Source organism: Mesocricetus auratus, unplaced genomic scaffold (genome assembly GCF_017639785.1).
Source record: "Mesocricetus auratus isolate SY011 unplaced genomic scaffold, BCM_Maur_2.0 Super-Scaffold_6730, whole genome shotgun sequence".
NCBI lineage: Eukaryota > Metazoa > Chordata > Mammalia > Rodentia > Cricetidae > Mesocricetus > Mesocricetus auratus.
Window position 1 is genome coordinate 98,779,769 of NW_024429184.1, and position 14,652 is coordinate 98,794,420.

The following is a 14,652-nucleotide window of genomic DNA, read 5'->3' on the forward strand; positions in this document are numbered from 1 at the left end:
TAACCATGGGAGCTCTTACATGGGACCCTGTGCTATATATGATGCTGTTAGGCATCTTCTGTAGCTACCAAGTTCTTGTTATTGAGCACATGCTACTTATTCCCAACTAAGACAAAGCCTATAGCTAAAATTCATTATATATTAGAAGATTATAGACCACGGTGAGATTTATCACGTAAGAACACATATGCTTGATGATAAAGACACAGGATAGTGAAGAGGAGGCCTGCTTCCATCTGCACTTCTTTTCATGGCCTCCTTGGTCAAAGAGAGAAAGGAAGGAGAGAAAGGGCTACGTGGAGGAGGTGGAGCTTGAGATGAGATTGAAGGATTAACTATGTAGACTCACCATTGTGCAAATACCATGCTTGTTTAGATAAGCAGTAGAGGCCTTAAATGATCTGTCTGCAATGCTAAGGTAAGAAACTAGGCCCAAATTGTCCATACTGACTGAATGACTTGAATGTTTTCATGCTGTATCCTCAAGAAAACTTAGTTTCTGACTACTAGATAAATTGTTAGTACATTAAAATATAACTTTCTTTGATGCTGCCTTCATTAGTTTTATGCATCAGTAATGAATGGTGAAACCATTCAGTTTTTACAGGATCCTAAGTTAAAACAATTTGCTCATCAGCCAAGAACTATGTTCCTATAATGTCTATTACATACTCCACTGGACTAGTCTTTGTAATAAAGACAAATATTCTCACTTTGTTATGTCCTACTTTCATTAGTTTTATGTATCCCTAATTTGTTCTAGGCATAGTCACAAATGTTCAGACTCTGAAATCAACTAGGTTTTCCTCAAATCAAAAGATTTTTTCTAACAGAAAAGAAAAATGTGATTACTTTTTAAAGTTTGCTTTTAGACATTGAGTATTTAAACAAGAATTGTTTGCCACAAACAAGATATTGATTTAAGTTGGGAAATCCGCTGTGTTGCAAAAGAATCAAGAACACATGATTTCAGTCAACTTACAACACATGTATGAATATATGTGGATCTACCTGAATCAGTAGTGGCCTAGATAATAGCAGGAGGCAACAATAGAACCCATAGAGTCATGTGGTATATATCATCACTTCACCCAAAGGAGAGCAGGCAGTTAACACATTACTGCACATAACACATAAGTAACACTAACACATTATGCTTCTTATAGGTTTAAAATAAGGAAATTACAAATATCTGTAATGAATTAATACTTCTCCCTATCCGACTGTTTAAAAAAATGGACTAAGCTATTCCCTGCTATTTATTTGATAAGAGGAGGGTACAAAGAGGTTAATGAAATTCTATTCATTGATATGTGCTTTAGAGTAATTTGTAGTCTGAATGTCTTTGCCTAATTTCTTGCTATTTATACTCCAATTGGGTATATATTAACAGCAAAATTCTATCACCTTACAGAATCTTCCCCATGGGGAAGAAATGGTAAAAATTTAGGGGGAGGAATTAGTAAACATTCTCCTTTCACACAAAGGTTGACTTAGCCCAGTTTTCTTAATCATAGACCCATCATTCAGAAGTTACATCCCCATATCAGGAATCCATGGTGCTTACAGTAAGTATATCAAGGTGTAGTCATCTCTCTCTGGTGAAGGGAGCACTCCCAGATCCATACATCTGATATACCTCATCTGACTTCTACAGTTTTATTCCAGCTTTTAGTTTACAGGAGGAATTCCCCTGGTGTTTCTGAGGACCAGTCTACACTGCACCCTACCAGGAGTGAATCTTGAAGCCACAGGAGTCTGTACCCCCTAAAGCAGCAGAATGAATGACTCCAGGTCATGCTGTATCTCCAGTAGACCTTTGGCCATTTCTTTCTAGACTCCTGAAGATGCCTTGTCTGTTTATGGCCTTCAGTTCTTCTACCAAGACACAGAGTGTCATCTCCAATAATCATGTTTATCCTTTATTGCTCTGGCACACTTATGGCTTTATTCCCTCCATCTACAAATATTTAATGAACATTACAGCATTCCCAGAATGAAACTAGACAACAGTGAGGTAAACAGACAAAAACCTGTATTTTTTGTTTTTTTCTAAACCTGTATTGTTTATATCAGAGGGAAAGACAGACCAAACAACAACCAACAAACAAGGCAGACATTCTCAGGGATCACCATTCTTTAAAGGCTGAAAAGGAAATGTGATAGTAATAAGAGACATGCTTTGAGTACACAAACAGCAAACGCAAAAGCAGAGAGGACACCAGGATATTCCAGAACTGGAAGGCAAGTGCTGAGCAGTGTTGAGACCTTGGATGGTATATATGGATGATACGTTGGGGAATAGGACAGACAATGCAGGCTTGGTGGATCACAGAGTTTATTTGAATTATACTGAGAAGTACAGAACTCAGGGATGGGAGCAGCCTGCTCTGAAGCGTGTTTTCACAAGGTCGCTGTGGTCTCAAGACAGAGAATTGATTCTTAATAGGGCTGAGGGAGCAGTGGAGAGGTCAGCAAGGACACAACTGCAGTTACCCATGAAGAGAGGACGATGCCTTGAAAGGGGTGGCAGCAATAGAAACAGAGAACAAACATCAAATTTTTGTAGCTAAGCCAACAAGATTTGCTGGTAAATGGATATTGCACAAAGTTTTTTGTTTTAATTAATAAATCATGTGGAGCTGAGTTAAACAGCATGACAGCCCAGCCTTATCTTGCAGCCATTGCATAAGAGCTCAGCTAGCACAAGCAATATGAGCATCTGCAATAGTCCTGTGTCCCAAATAGGACAAACCAGATATGCACATATCTCATACAGATGACCCTAATCAGAGGTTGGAAATGATGCAACAAACAAGACAGTAAGTTAAAACAAAACAAAACAACAAAACCACTGCTCTAGGGCTTCTGTATTGGAAATGTTCTGACAAGCCATATCGACAGGAGAATACTGCTAAAGGGAGGCATGGCCTACAGAGCAAGATGAGCTGTCAGAGGGACTGATCCACCTGTTGATGGCCCTAAGATCAAGTGCTAATGAAAGTGATGACTGTCAAGAAAGCATTGCTCGCTCACATCCTTGACTTTCCCTTATGATGATGCCAGGCACAACATCTATGAAAGGGATGACTGTCTTGAAAGCATCACACGCATCCTTGACCTGCCTGTATGACGATGCTGGGAACAGTGCTGAAGATGGTGTGCTCTTTTCATTGTTTAATCCTCACAAGGCTATGGAGTAGATGACCTTAATCTTAGTGTAAGCATTAAGGAAGCAACACACAGAAACAAAGAAAGGATAAGACCTAGGGTGGGCCTGGGAGTGCTTGGTGGGGATTCTCAGTTCAGGGAGTGGCTCCTTTGGAAAGACAAAATCAGTAGTTTCTGTGTGTGACTCAGAAGCTCCATCAGTGAACTACCTGCAGGTGGTTCCGATGAACCATTCTTCTCTTCCAACCTCTCATTGGCACCAGCCCCCTCTCTTCAGTGACCCCAGTGATCTCATGCTCTGGTTGCTCCATCAAACTGATTGGTGAAATTATTCTGACTGTGCTAATGGGCATGTTAGCTACTGGCTATGGGGACTGGGCTCCCAGGGCCTCCTCTCCTCAGACAAGATCGATTCTACCATTGTGTCTGGCTAATAGATCCGTACCACAGACTTTGCTGGGGAGTGTGTCAGCTTTGTGTACTTTACAAATTCTGCCTTGTAATATCTTTCAGACAGATTCCTCCACTCAAATACCCTTCAGGCAGCATCTTACTGCACCCTACTGCATAGCACGCCTACTTAATTCAAAAGGTCCTTAGTGCTCCTCACATTGTACATGGAAAGGTTGGCACCAGCCTTGCCTCCAAAGCATGTTTTCACTATTTACAAATACCAGAAATGCCATTAGTGACTCAACAAAACCCCTTCGCGGGCTTTCAGGACCAAAACTAATTTCCAGTTTTGCCTCTGTTTGGCTCTAATCTTGAAATTAAAGAGCTTGAGGGACAAGCTTTTGTATCTATTTGCTGACTGCTATCTCATCTGGGAATTTCTTTTGTACCTTGTGGCTAAAGGAAAAACAAATTTCTCAACAGTTGTTTAAAACTTATAAAGAGGATTCCATAGGTTTGGAAAATAAATGTGTGGTTATTCCTGGTAGTAAAGCTAAAGGGTTGACAACACAAAGAAAGAAAGGCTTTCTGGAACTGCATGGAACACTCGCTTAAGGCTCGGGGAGAGAGTTGGGTAATTAAGAGGAGAACCCTTGGTAAGGTCTTAAGTTCAGTTCTCAGCACCCACGACAGGTGGTTCACAGCTACCTGTAACTCCAGTCTGGTGGTACATGTAGTCACAGGTGTGCACAGATACAGACACAGACACAGACACAGACACAGACACAGACACAGACACACACACACACACACACACACACACACACACACCAGAGATGGATCCGTTTCAGTCCTAACTGCCATCTGGAGTTATCTTCCCCCAACTAATCTCCAGCCTCAAAATCCCTGAGAAAGTCAACAAAGCCTCTTCTTGAACTTAAAATTACTTCTTCATTCCTTTGCATCTTCTCTATGGCTTCTCGGGGAAGTTTCTGGAAGAATAGTTTTATATCCAGTCATCCTCTCATGTTCTATGGCAATCTGCTCTCTGTTCCTGGTAAAGCTTTTAATTCCCCCACCCTTGTCCTTTCAGAATCCTCCTACCTTACCCAACCCCAATCATCTTTCCTTGGTCTATTATTTTACCGTTCTCCCAAGCCATGATGTCTGTGGGATCAGTAATTATGCAGCATCATTTTCCTTTATCCCCATTATCCAGTACAGTGCTCTGCTCACTGTAATCATTCAGAATAAGTCATCAAAATGAGCACATGAATGACCTTCTCAGAATCACCCAATTCATTCATCTCACAGTTTCAGCCACATGCCAAGTATAATGGAGATTAACATACTAATAACACCTGGACCTCTTCAGAACTTACCACCCGGTGGGAGGGGAGGAGGAACAGAGGATTGATCCTAGGATGGAGAAATTGATGGGGAAAGGAAAGAGGAGAGGGAAGGTGGAGGCAGGTAAAATGGATTAGTATCACTCAGTCATATAGGCAAGGGGTTCACATTTGGATGCCAATAGAAGAGAAATATGTGTGGGCTTTTTCAAAAAAAGTCATTTTAATCAAGTTTTAAAAGAAGCTGTATGTCAGAATCTAGTCAAATAAATCATGATTTCATTTGGAGGAAACCAACTTTGTACCGACCTCTGACTTGCCTGTATTGGGAGCTGGACAAACACTGACTGCCTCTCAGAGGTGAAGGCCGCCTTCTACTGACGTGGCCAGTAGCCCTATCAAATCTCAGGCAGGGATTTGAAAACCTCCCATTTGGATATGTCAATCTCTTAGTTTCCTTTGTCTTTGGGGATGAAAATAAAAAGATATCTGTGTGTGATAGTTATTAATTCATTGTTACCTGACCCTAGCCATCAAAGGGGAAACTGGATTTCCGTTAGACACAGAGTCTGCAGGTAGTTTCTCTGGAATGAGTAGAGCATTTCTCAAGCACCCATGCCTAGTGGTAAAGAGTAATAGAAAATGACAGCAACCAAATGGGGGGTAGAGGACAAAAGGGAACACAACCCTGCCAGCAATAAAACCTTGAGCCATTCCTCCAGGTAACTAACCACAAGCAGTTGAGGTTGTGGTTGAGGGAGACGGAGACAAGGGACAGGAGAGGACACCATACCTGGGGCTATGTGGCCAACTGCTGAAAAAAAAAGTGCAACAGCTTTCCGCATTTTCTGTTTGCCATGTCCCTGTCCACATGTCTATTTTCAAGCTATCCATTGTTTTGGGTACAAAGTGCTGCAAGTTAACTGTAGTTAGGGGACACTCGGCAGAGCTGTGTCTAACTTTGGAAAGGTGCAGGGGAAGTAGCAACGGACACAACACTCTTTCCTTGGAGAAGGAAGTGGAGACATTCTCGTTTGTGAAATGGGGGCTCTGTCAAATTAGGAGGGAGGACGGAACCATTGTGTTGCTATAGAGGAATTCAAGTGTGCAGAACAGGGAATACAGTAACTGAGTAAACCAAGGAGTCGCCAATGAATCGTCTCTCCATGTAAAATGTATCCCTCGCTGTCTGTTCCACAAAAGCAGGTGTGAGTCTGAAGGCGTGACAGGAAATATATCTCTGCATGAGTCTTTTAACTGCTTTTCCTTTGCCCTGCGGTGGAATATTAAGCATTTTCAGGAGAGGGCACTGGAGAGACACTGCCAAAGGGAAGGAGGCTTTGGCTCTTGGCCCCAGGGTGTTAGCTCAGCTGACCCCCTCAGTGACAACTCTAGTACCTGCATCTCCTTCAGAGTCAATGGGGCTTCAGCAACAATAAGCTCTTATAGCGTGGGCAGCTTCTCTGGCATCGAGAGCCTGCGGGACACTGATAACAGCCGACAACTTCCCTTGTGTCACAGAATGGTGGTATGGCACTTCTCAATGCACAGCGTTGAATGTACTACACTTATGTGTGACGAAACATCAGGGACATAGACAGGGGACCGGATATCCTATGGGATTCTCCTTATCCTCCTCTATACAAACAAGGAAAGACCAAGAAATGCACACAGACAGAAGAAAGAAGGGAGATCTGACAACAAAGTGCAATGTGACATGCGATGCTAGGAGAATTCAGAGCAGAAAGAGGACAAAAACCCATCACCATCACACGCCGCTAAAATCCATCACCATCACACGCCGCTAAAACCCATCACCATCACACGCCGCTATCTTTTTATTTCTCTTAAGACACATGGGAGACAAGGAGAGTGACAAGGGACATCTCGGATTTGCTTGATACCAATGCGCTAAGGTCAGTTTCTCAGACCTGCCAAACTCACTGGCTATTTAAGGATTCTGAGGCTATCCAGGCCCCAGTCTTTTGTCCTGGGGTTTTGTCACACATAGACTTCAGAATCAGCATGCTCTTCTCACCTCAGGATGTATGTGTATGCGGGCGTGTCTGGGGTTTGTGCTTTGTAGTGCAGATGTCCATCGAGGCCACAAGAGGACATCAGATCCCCTGGATCTGTAGTTATTGGTAGTAAGATGGGTTCTAGAAACCAAACTGCTGCCTTCTGGCAGAGCAGTACACACCTCTTTATGGTGTGGGTTGAAAAAGGGTCAGGACTGTCATTATTGGAACATCTTTAAAGACTTCAGAAATTAGTTCATGCTTATTTATACTTTTATTTGTTACAAAGCCCAAACATGAATTGTAGAGAATTAACTAAAAGTTGCTTACTTATCATATTCTATTGTTGTTAGAACATATAATCTCAGAATATTGGAGTCTTCTTAGAAGTCAGAAAACTCTAACACAGAGAGCAACCCTTTACTTTCTCAAAGGTTCACATCAGCTTTAAAGAGTCTAAAGTCCTTGTAGGCTTTTGTTTTGTTCACAAATGCCCTCTAGTCTGAGCCTTTAGGTGGTCTCTAATTTTTAGGAGACAAAGTATGACTACAGCTGAAATCATTCTACAGCCTCTTGCCCCAAAATGAGTAAGAAACCCATTTTCAAATAATTCATCCATTTTCCCCTTTCCCACTTTACAATATTATTTTCTTCAAATGTCTATGTACAACTGGTTTTAAAGTTAGAGAAGTTAATTAAAGCATTGTTGTATTTGTGGTCAGTCAGCCAAGAAAATGGACACAAGCCAAACCCCACATCCCAAACATTCTGCCTTGACAGAATGTGAACAAATTGCCCACCCCACTCCCTGCTCTCCAACAGAAGTGAAACAAAACAAAACACAGTTACCCACTGGAATAAAGGTGCCTAACAGAAACAGACTTTCACATATTCACATATGCCCCCCCACATACACACTCACTCACATATGTCCTCAAACCCTTATACACACAACACACATACACACCACATATGCCTTCACATTCTCATACACACACACTCATACTCACACACGCACCCATTCACATATACTTTCACACTCTCTTACACACACACATTCACATATACCTCACACTCTCAAACACATACCAAGAGATTCACATGTGCTCTCACACTCTCATACAAACACACACACACACATATGCCCTTACACACTCACACACACATACTCACACATTCATATATGCTCTCACACTCTGATAGACACACACCTCACAGTCACAATAAGTAGGCTCTTGACACTGAATGTTCTGTGCACAAAGTCTGCCCCTGGGTGATGCAGCTTCGGGGGCAGCCAAGAAATTCTAAGTCTGAAGGTGTTCTTAGCAAAATAAGAAAGAATCTTCCCAAATCCGAAGAAAGCAAGTAAAAGTCTTAGAAGCCAGTTTATCTGGACAATTTAAAATTTTCTTAGCTTAGTCCCAAAAATATGCAGTTGACAGCACTGGACACTCTTTGGGCTGTCAGAGGAACTGGCTCAATTTTGGAAAACAATTATTTCTTTTGTATGAGCTTAATGATTTATTCATTGAAATATAGTATTATATTTCCATTTCCTCTCATACTTTTAAGGTCATAAAGAAAAAGGCACAATTTTGCATGCAGCAACAAGTTGCCAGAACACTGAAATTGGAGCTGCAAAATGCATGAACTAACTGTGTTCCATGACAGTCATCATTCCAACTTCACCATCCTTGAGTACAACCTTTTTAGAATATAGAAATCATCATTTTAGAATTGTAACTCACTCATAATGAAGATAGTCATACGGTGTGTTGTAGTTTGGTTAAACAATCATCAAAATGTTCATGAATTTTTATTGCAGATTTATCTCCCTGAAGTTATCTGAGCATGTACTCATCATTTTCATCTCCGAGTTCAGAGGCAAAAGGACATGCAAGCATTACACCATTCTACTTCTGAATTAAATTCAACATGTGACACAAGTTAAAAATAGACGTTAAGACCACCCTAGCCATGTTACCACAATGGTCTTCCTTCAGTGAAGATACTAAACTCTGGATCCTACTCTGATTCTGCCAGAGGTGTGGGTATTGGATTGCCCAACTCTCCTTTCTAAGAATTTTTCTCTCTATTCATTTATCAGCAGTGCTCCCCATGACACGTGCATAGAGTTAGGAGGAACAGTATGAATGAGTTAGATGTGCAGTCCGCACTACCCTCTGCTTGGGATGGAGACAGAAACTTTGGCTTGGAGTTACCCACAGACAAGGAGCCCTTACAACAACACCCGGAGACAGACAATAGCAGATGTGAACTTACCACTGGAGCAGTTGGTCCCACCCCAGCCAGGCTCACACTGACAGGTGTTTGGAGCAATGCAGCGACCATGGACACATTTATCAGCACAGTGAGCTGTCAGAGAGAAAAAAATCAATCAAACCAAGAAAGTTGGCACAAGAAACAAAACAACAACACAGCTGTTGCACTCCCTAGGCTCACATATCACTTAAAAACAACAAGCATGCCTCCTAATTGTCTTCAATCCTCTCCTTTAGCCCTTTTCGAGTTTACTGTACGACCAAACAATTCCCCTCTTATTTTGATATTTCCAAGTAAATTCCTCCATTTCTACTGTTTAATTCCACTTCACACTAAATTAGGGAAGCAGTGTCAAGGAGAATTGTCTAATCCACACTTTAAAATGGTTTCTGTGGGTCGCAAAATCATCCTCTTTGTGCTGAGAAGAGTGCATATGGAGAAACAAACCACAAAGCAAGATATGAGGACTCCACAGTGACAGCATAGACCAAGAGGTCATTTCCTGTGCATGATATATTCACCAGGAACAGTGGCCACCCTTCTTTGAGAATGCATTCATGTTAATACACAGCAGAGCCAAAGATACATCATGCTAGACCTCAAGCCTCATACACACATTAACATGTTTTCTAAAATACCTAGATATGTAAGTTATAGTAAAAGCTAACTGAAAGAGTGTGGAGTTCCAACATTCTACTTAAGACTGGAGTAAAATACCCTGACTTAGATGTGTTTTATTAATCTGTGTTTATTAGTAAATAAAAACACATTACCTGCCCAAGCTCATAAAATACTAGTAAATAAGTAAGCTTCCCCTCCAGTAGCACACACTAGTAACATTTTGTGGTTGCTTAAATATTTATTTTTTATTTTTTGTACTATGTATTTTTTCTTCACAAAAAATAGAACCATAGTAATTTTTAAATTGCTTTTCCACCCAAAATAATGAGAAGCATGTTATTAAATGCTCTTTTATGCTCTTTATTCACCATTATTGATATAATGTATCTATAATATACATATATAATTATGATTCTGTAATAAATGGCCATTATGAATAGATAAGATGAACAAGGATGGTCATTTAGAAAGTCTTGACCTTAGACATGAAGAGACGCAGGGATTTGGGATGAAGAGAAAGCAAACACCAGTGATCAAAACAAAAATCCAATGAGAGTGAATTTTGTTTGTTGCATGATCGGGAGCAACAGGACAGATGGAGACCTTGAACCAAAGCTGAAATGTTGGCCCTTCACTCTGAGAATTAGCAAGGATAAGTCCAAGTGAAGTTCAAACCTGTAGAGAGAGGACCACAGAAGGACTTGCTACCACCAGAGTAAGTTTTAATATGGCAGCAGCTCAGTGGCTGGGAAGCCAGGCCTGTTGAACATGAGACTCTGCCTACAGTACAGTTTCCTGGCATGAGAATTCCAAGGAAGCACTTAGTAACCCTGTAATATTTGACTCAGAATATTACACCTTCAATTGCAATTAACAGCAGAAACCACTCTAGCTTATGAATATACCAGCCCTACAATATGTCACTTACACTGTCACGTTAAATCAGTGTGTGCTGCCCCCAGAATTCAATCTCCTTTTATCTCTATGCACATGTATGACCTCGCAGATGGTGTTCATTTGAAAGGTCACATAGCTCTCTCCTGTTATCTGTTTAAATTTAGGCATGGACACACCTGAAGCCAACAACTTGTGATACTCAATGGAAGATGAGATGACAGTGCAGAGCAAGCTCTATACTGCACAGGCTGTGTCACAGGGTAGCGTGTCCAGAGGACTCTCACTTTCCCAGGGCGCTGGCCTATCATAAGCATGCCACCATGAGAAGGCATTGTCTTACCTGCCTCATGGACTGATGGCATGCAGGTTTGAAGCACATGGTTGCTTAGCGATTTTTCCTCCTTCAGGGTATTAAGCTATTTAAAATAGTTTTTATATCTGGAGATATTTTAGAAATTAGATGCTATTTACCTTTAAGGTGAAACAGGGATTCTTCGTTACAAATAAAGAAAAAGGGATCCTGTGGTGGCAATTTCAAAATCTGGATTATTTAAAGAAATTTCTTGAGCTAACATTGCACCAAAGTTTGAAACAAATGTGGATGAGTTACTGACATAAAAATAAATTTATCTGAAAGCTAATTCAGAGTGTGTGGGTGGGGGTGGTGGGTCTTAATTAAAACTCAATCTGATGGAATCACCTTTGAGTATTGCCTCCCAAAATACTCATTCAAGTGATGAAAACAATGGTCTAGACTCCACAAAGAACACAAGACTCCAATTCCAGGTGTAGAAACCTCACACAGTATTCGACTCTTGTCATCCAAATTCTATCTCTTCTCTGTGTTCTTTCCCACCATCCCTGACTCTCCAAATCCAGTAATAGCTCTGTACACGTGCCCATAGATGGTCAGGGACAAAGGGAAGGAGGGGGCCTGCTGCAAAACACTCTGTGACCTGGGATGCCACAGCCTACAGAGACACTGAGTGTGCCAGCTTGTGGTGCAGTGACAGCAACTGACTCTGGGCGATCAACTTAATTAGATCCTAACCTTTCCTCAGTTTCCCCAGGTGACTTTAAACACCACCACTCTAGGTGCTGAGTGTTCAGGACTAGCCCCACATAGGTAACCAAGTAGGTTAAAGATGGGAATGAGCCATGTATGTCCTGCCAAAGGGGACTAGCTGGGAAGAAAGAGGATAGCATTCAACAATGTGGGTCCCAAGCATAGGCAGAAAGGAGTCATCATAATATCTCACCCATAGGGAAAAAAGTCTTTTTATTACTTATCCATGTCCTTCCTTCTTATTTTTCAAGGGGCAGTTAAAACTAAGATAACGTGGCGTTGGTAGGATAGCTCATTGAATAAAGTGTTTGTAGGCATGAGGACCTGAGTTCAACCGATAGAATTCAATTTAGAAGATGAAGACAATGATGGCGCAACAAAGATAATGACCAATGATGACAAAGTGAAGATGGAGGAGAAGGAGGAGGAGGAAGACAGGGTGTGGTGGCACTCACTAGTAATCCTGGCAATGGGAAGATAGGAAAAGGCAAATCCCTGAGGCTTGTTGGCCAGTCAGTCCAGCTGAATCAGTGGGTTTCAGGTCAATAAAGACCTTGGCTCAAAAGGTGGATGGCTCCTGCAGAATGACACCTAAAGCTGTCCTATAATCTCTGCACTCACATAAAACACAGAGAGAGAGAGAGAGAGAGAGACAGACAGACAGACAGACAGACAGAGACAGACAGACAGAGACAGAGAGACAAAGACAGAGATAGACAGACACACACAGAGAGAGAACCCTAGCACAAACTTTCTATCCAATGCATTTTTCCTCATCCCTTTAAAAGGAAATAATTAAATGTATGTACTATGTTTTTAGTAGCCTTTATCTGAGGCCAGATATAAGCTGAACCTTCACCCACAATCTGTATCCAGCTGGAGGTACATTAGGCTACAAGTCACAGCCAAGGCAACTTTTCCCTCCAGAGTAGAGGAACAAGAAATAGAGATGAGACAAACAGGCTGAGTCTTTGAAGTGAGAGCTGTGGACAGCCTGTCTGATGGTGGACAGGTGAAGACTGACATGATGACCCTGGAATCTTCTAATTAGGCTCCTATTTCAGCCCCAGTTCCTAAATCCATTTAAATCCCATCACTAATGCCATGGGCCTCATTCCTTTCACTTGTAAATGCTGAGGGACATTAGCTGTAATCAGGGGTTTTCTCTTCTGCCACATGCATTTCCCATTGACTCTTAGGGATGGAGAAAGGTGAAAGAAAGAGTTGGCAGACTAAAGATGCCTACATAACGCAAATATGTCTATACAGGCAATGCACCCATTGTTCTAAAGGGTACAATCAATTCATTTAAACTAAGAAAATGTATCTCTTAAAAATAACTGCCCAGTAACTCACCATCTTAGTGTCCCTTTTCTTTCTATAAAGAAGCACAGAAGAGCAGGACACTGCGTAATGTTTGCAGTCCCACAAACAGAATGGATCTGTCAAACTAGCAGCTCAGTCTGGACAGGAAAGAGCAACAAAGGTATGAATAGAAGACTGAGGGGATATTGGGCCATTTACTCATATGACATGTCCAAAAGGGACACGCCATACAAAACTATACTAATGGTTGATGTAAATGTGGGACTGTGAGGATTTTTTGAGATGAAGAAAATATTTAAAATTTGTCCCTGTGATTTTGCACAACTCTGGTTATACAAAAACTAGACTGAATGTCATAATTAAACTGTAACTTACATAGTATGTGAATTATAACTCCAAAGGCTATCATAAAAAATACTGTGGGAATTGAAGGAAGATATTACTAATTCCAATTGGGGTGAGATCAAGGAAGCTCGCATGACAGGGAAGACATCTGAGCTAACGAAATGGACACTTTTAGAACAGTTACATGTAAAAGTGACCTGAAGTAGCTGTCTCCCACTTCATCCTCCTGGTACCCCACCCCACAGCCACAAAACTTGATTCTAGGGTTCAGGAACACTTACTCCATAGTTACCAAAAGACTTTATGAGTAGTGGCCCTGAATGGAAAGCCGTCGTGGAGATCAAGAGCACACTAGGCAAGTGGAACTCTGGATGCAGTAAATACAATGGGAAAACCTCAATATGCAAAATCCTTTTCTTTCCATTCTTAACGGGGATCCGTGTCTGTTCAGGGTAGATACAGTTATTGTTAAAGGTATGTTTAGCGAACATTGAAAATGAATCCTCCCTCCTGTTTTATTAGCAGAGTCCCGGTCATGCCAGGGACACTAGAGTAACCAGCCATCAACTGCATTTCTTGGCTTTCTTTCTAGAATGATGTGGACAACAACACAAACAGATCCAGTGGTCAGTCCATCTCCCTGATAACTCGAGAGACAAATAGCAGGATTTTCAGTATGCCACTGACAACGCTAGGAAAAGAAGCAAGTGGACCATGGAACTCTACTCTGAATTCTTCCCACAGATGAATGAATGCCATCAGCCACCTGCAAGACACTTATAAACCATACTTGTCTGGGTTTCTGTTCTGTCTCTGTTTTCTTCTCAATGTAATTCCAAACTAGTGCATTGGCCCTTTGAGAGATCTGCCAGGTGAGTGTTATAAAGTGTCTACATTAGCAGAACGAAGGCCCATTTTTGTTGGATATGCAAGAGCTCAGAGTTTCTACTAGAGTTTGAAGCAAATGGATCACACAAGCCTATGCAAGATGATCAAATGATGTGAGGAGAATTAAAAGCAATGCCACGGGGTATCGCCCTGCCCTCTCTCTGAAGCATGACTTTAATTCAGAGTGTAAAAAGAGTTGAATATTACGAATGCTGTCAGCCTTAAACAAACAAAACAGCAAAACTGCTGTAGTTAATAATCCAAAAGAGAAGATAGACTAGTGGAGAGCATCAAA

General features: G+C 41.4%; 1 protein-coding gene across 1 annotated transcript in view; it reads right to left on the reverse strand.

Moving 5' to 3' along the window:
* The window catches only part of Megf10 (multiple EGF like domains 10), a 149,424-nt gene that overhangs the window by 65,522 nt on the left and 69,250 nt on the right, over nt 1-14,652 (reverse strand). The window contains exon 5 of the mRNA XM_040741797.1: nt 9,215-9,307. Within this exon, the coding sequence (XP_040597731.1) occupies nt 9,215-9,307 (93 nt within the window). The remainder of the gene's footprint in view (nt 1-9,214; nt 9,308-14,652) is intronic.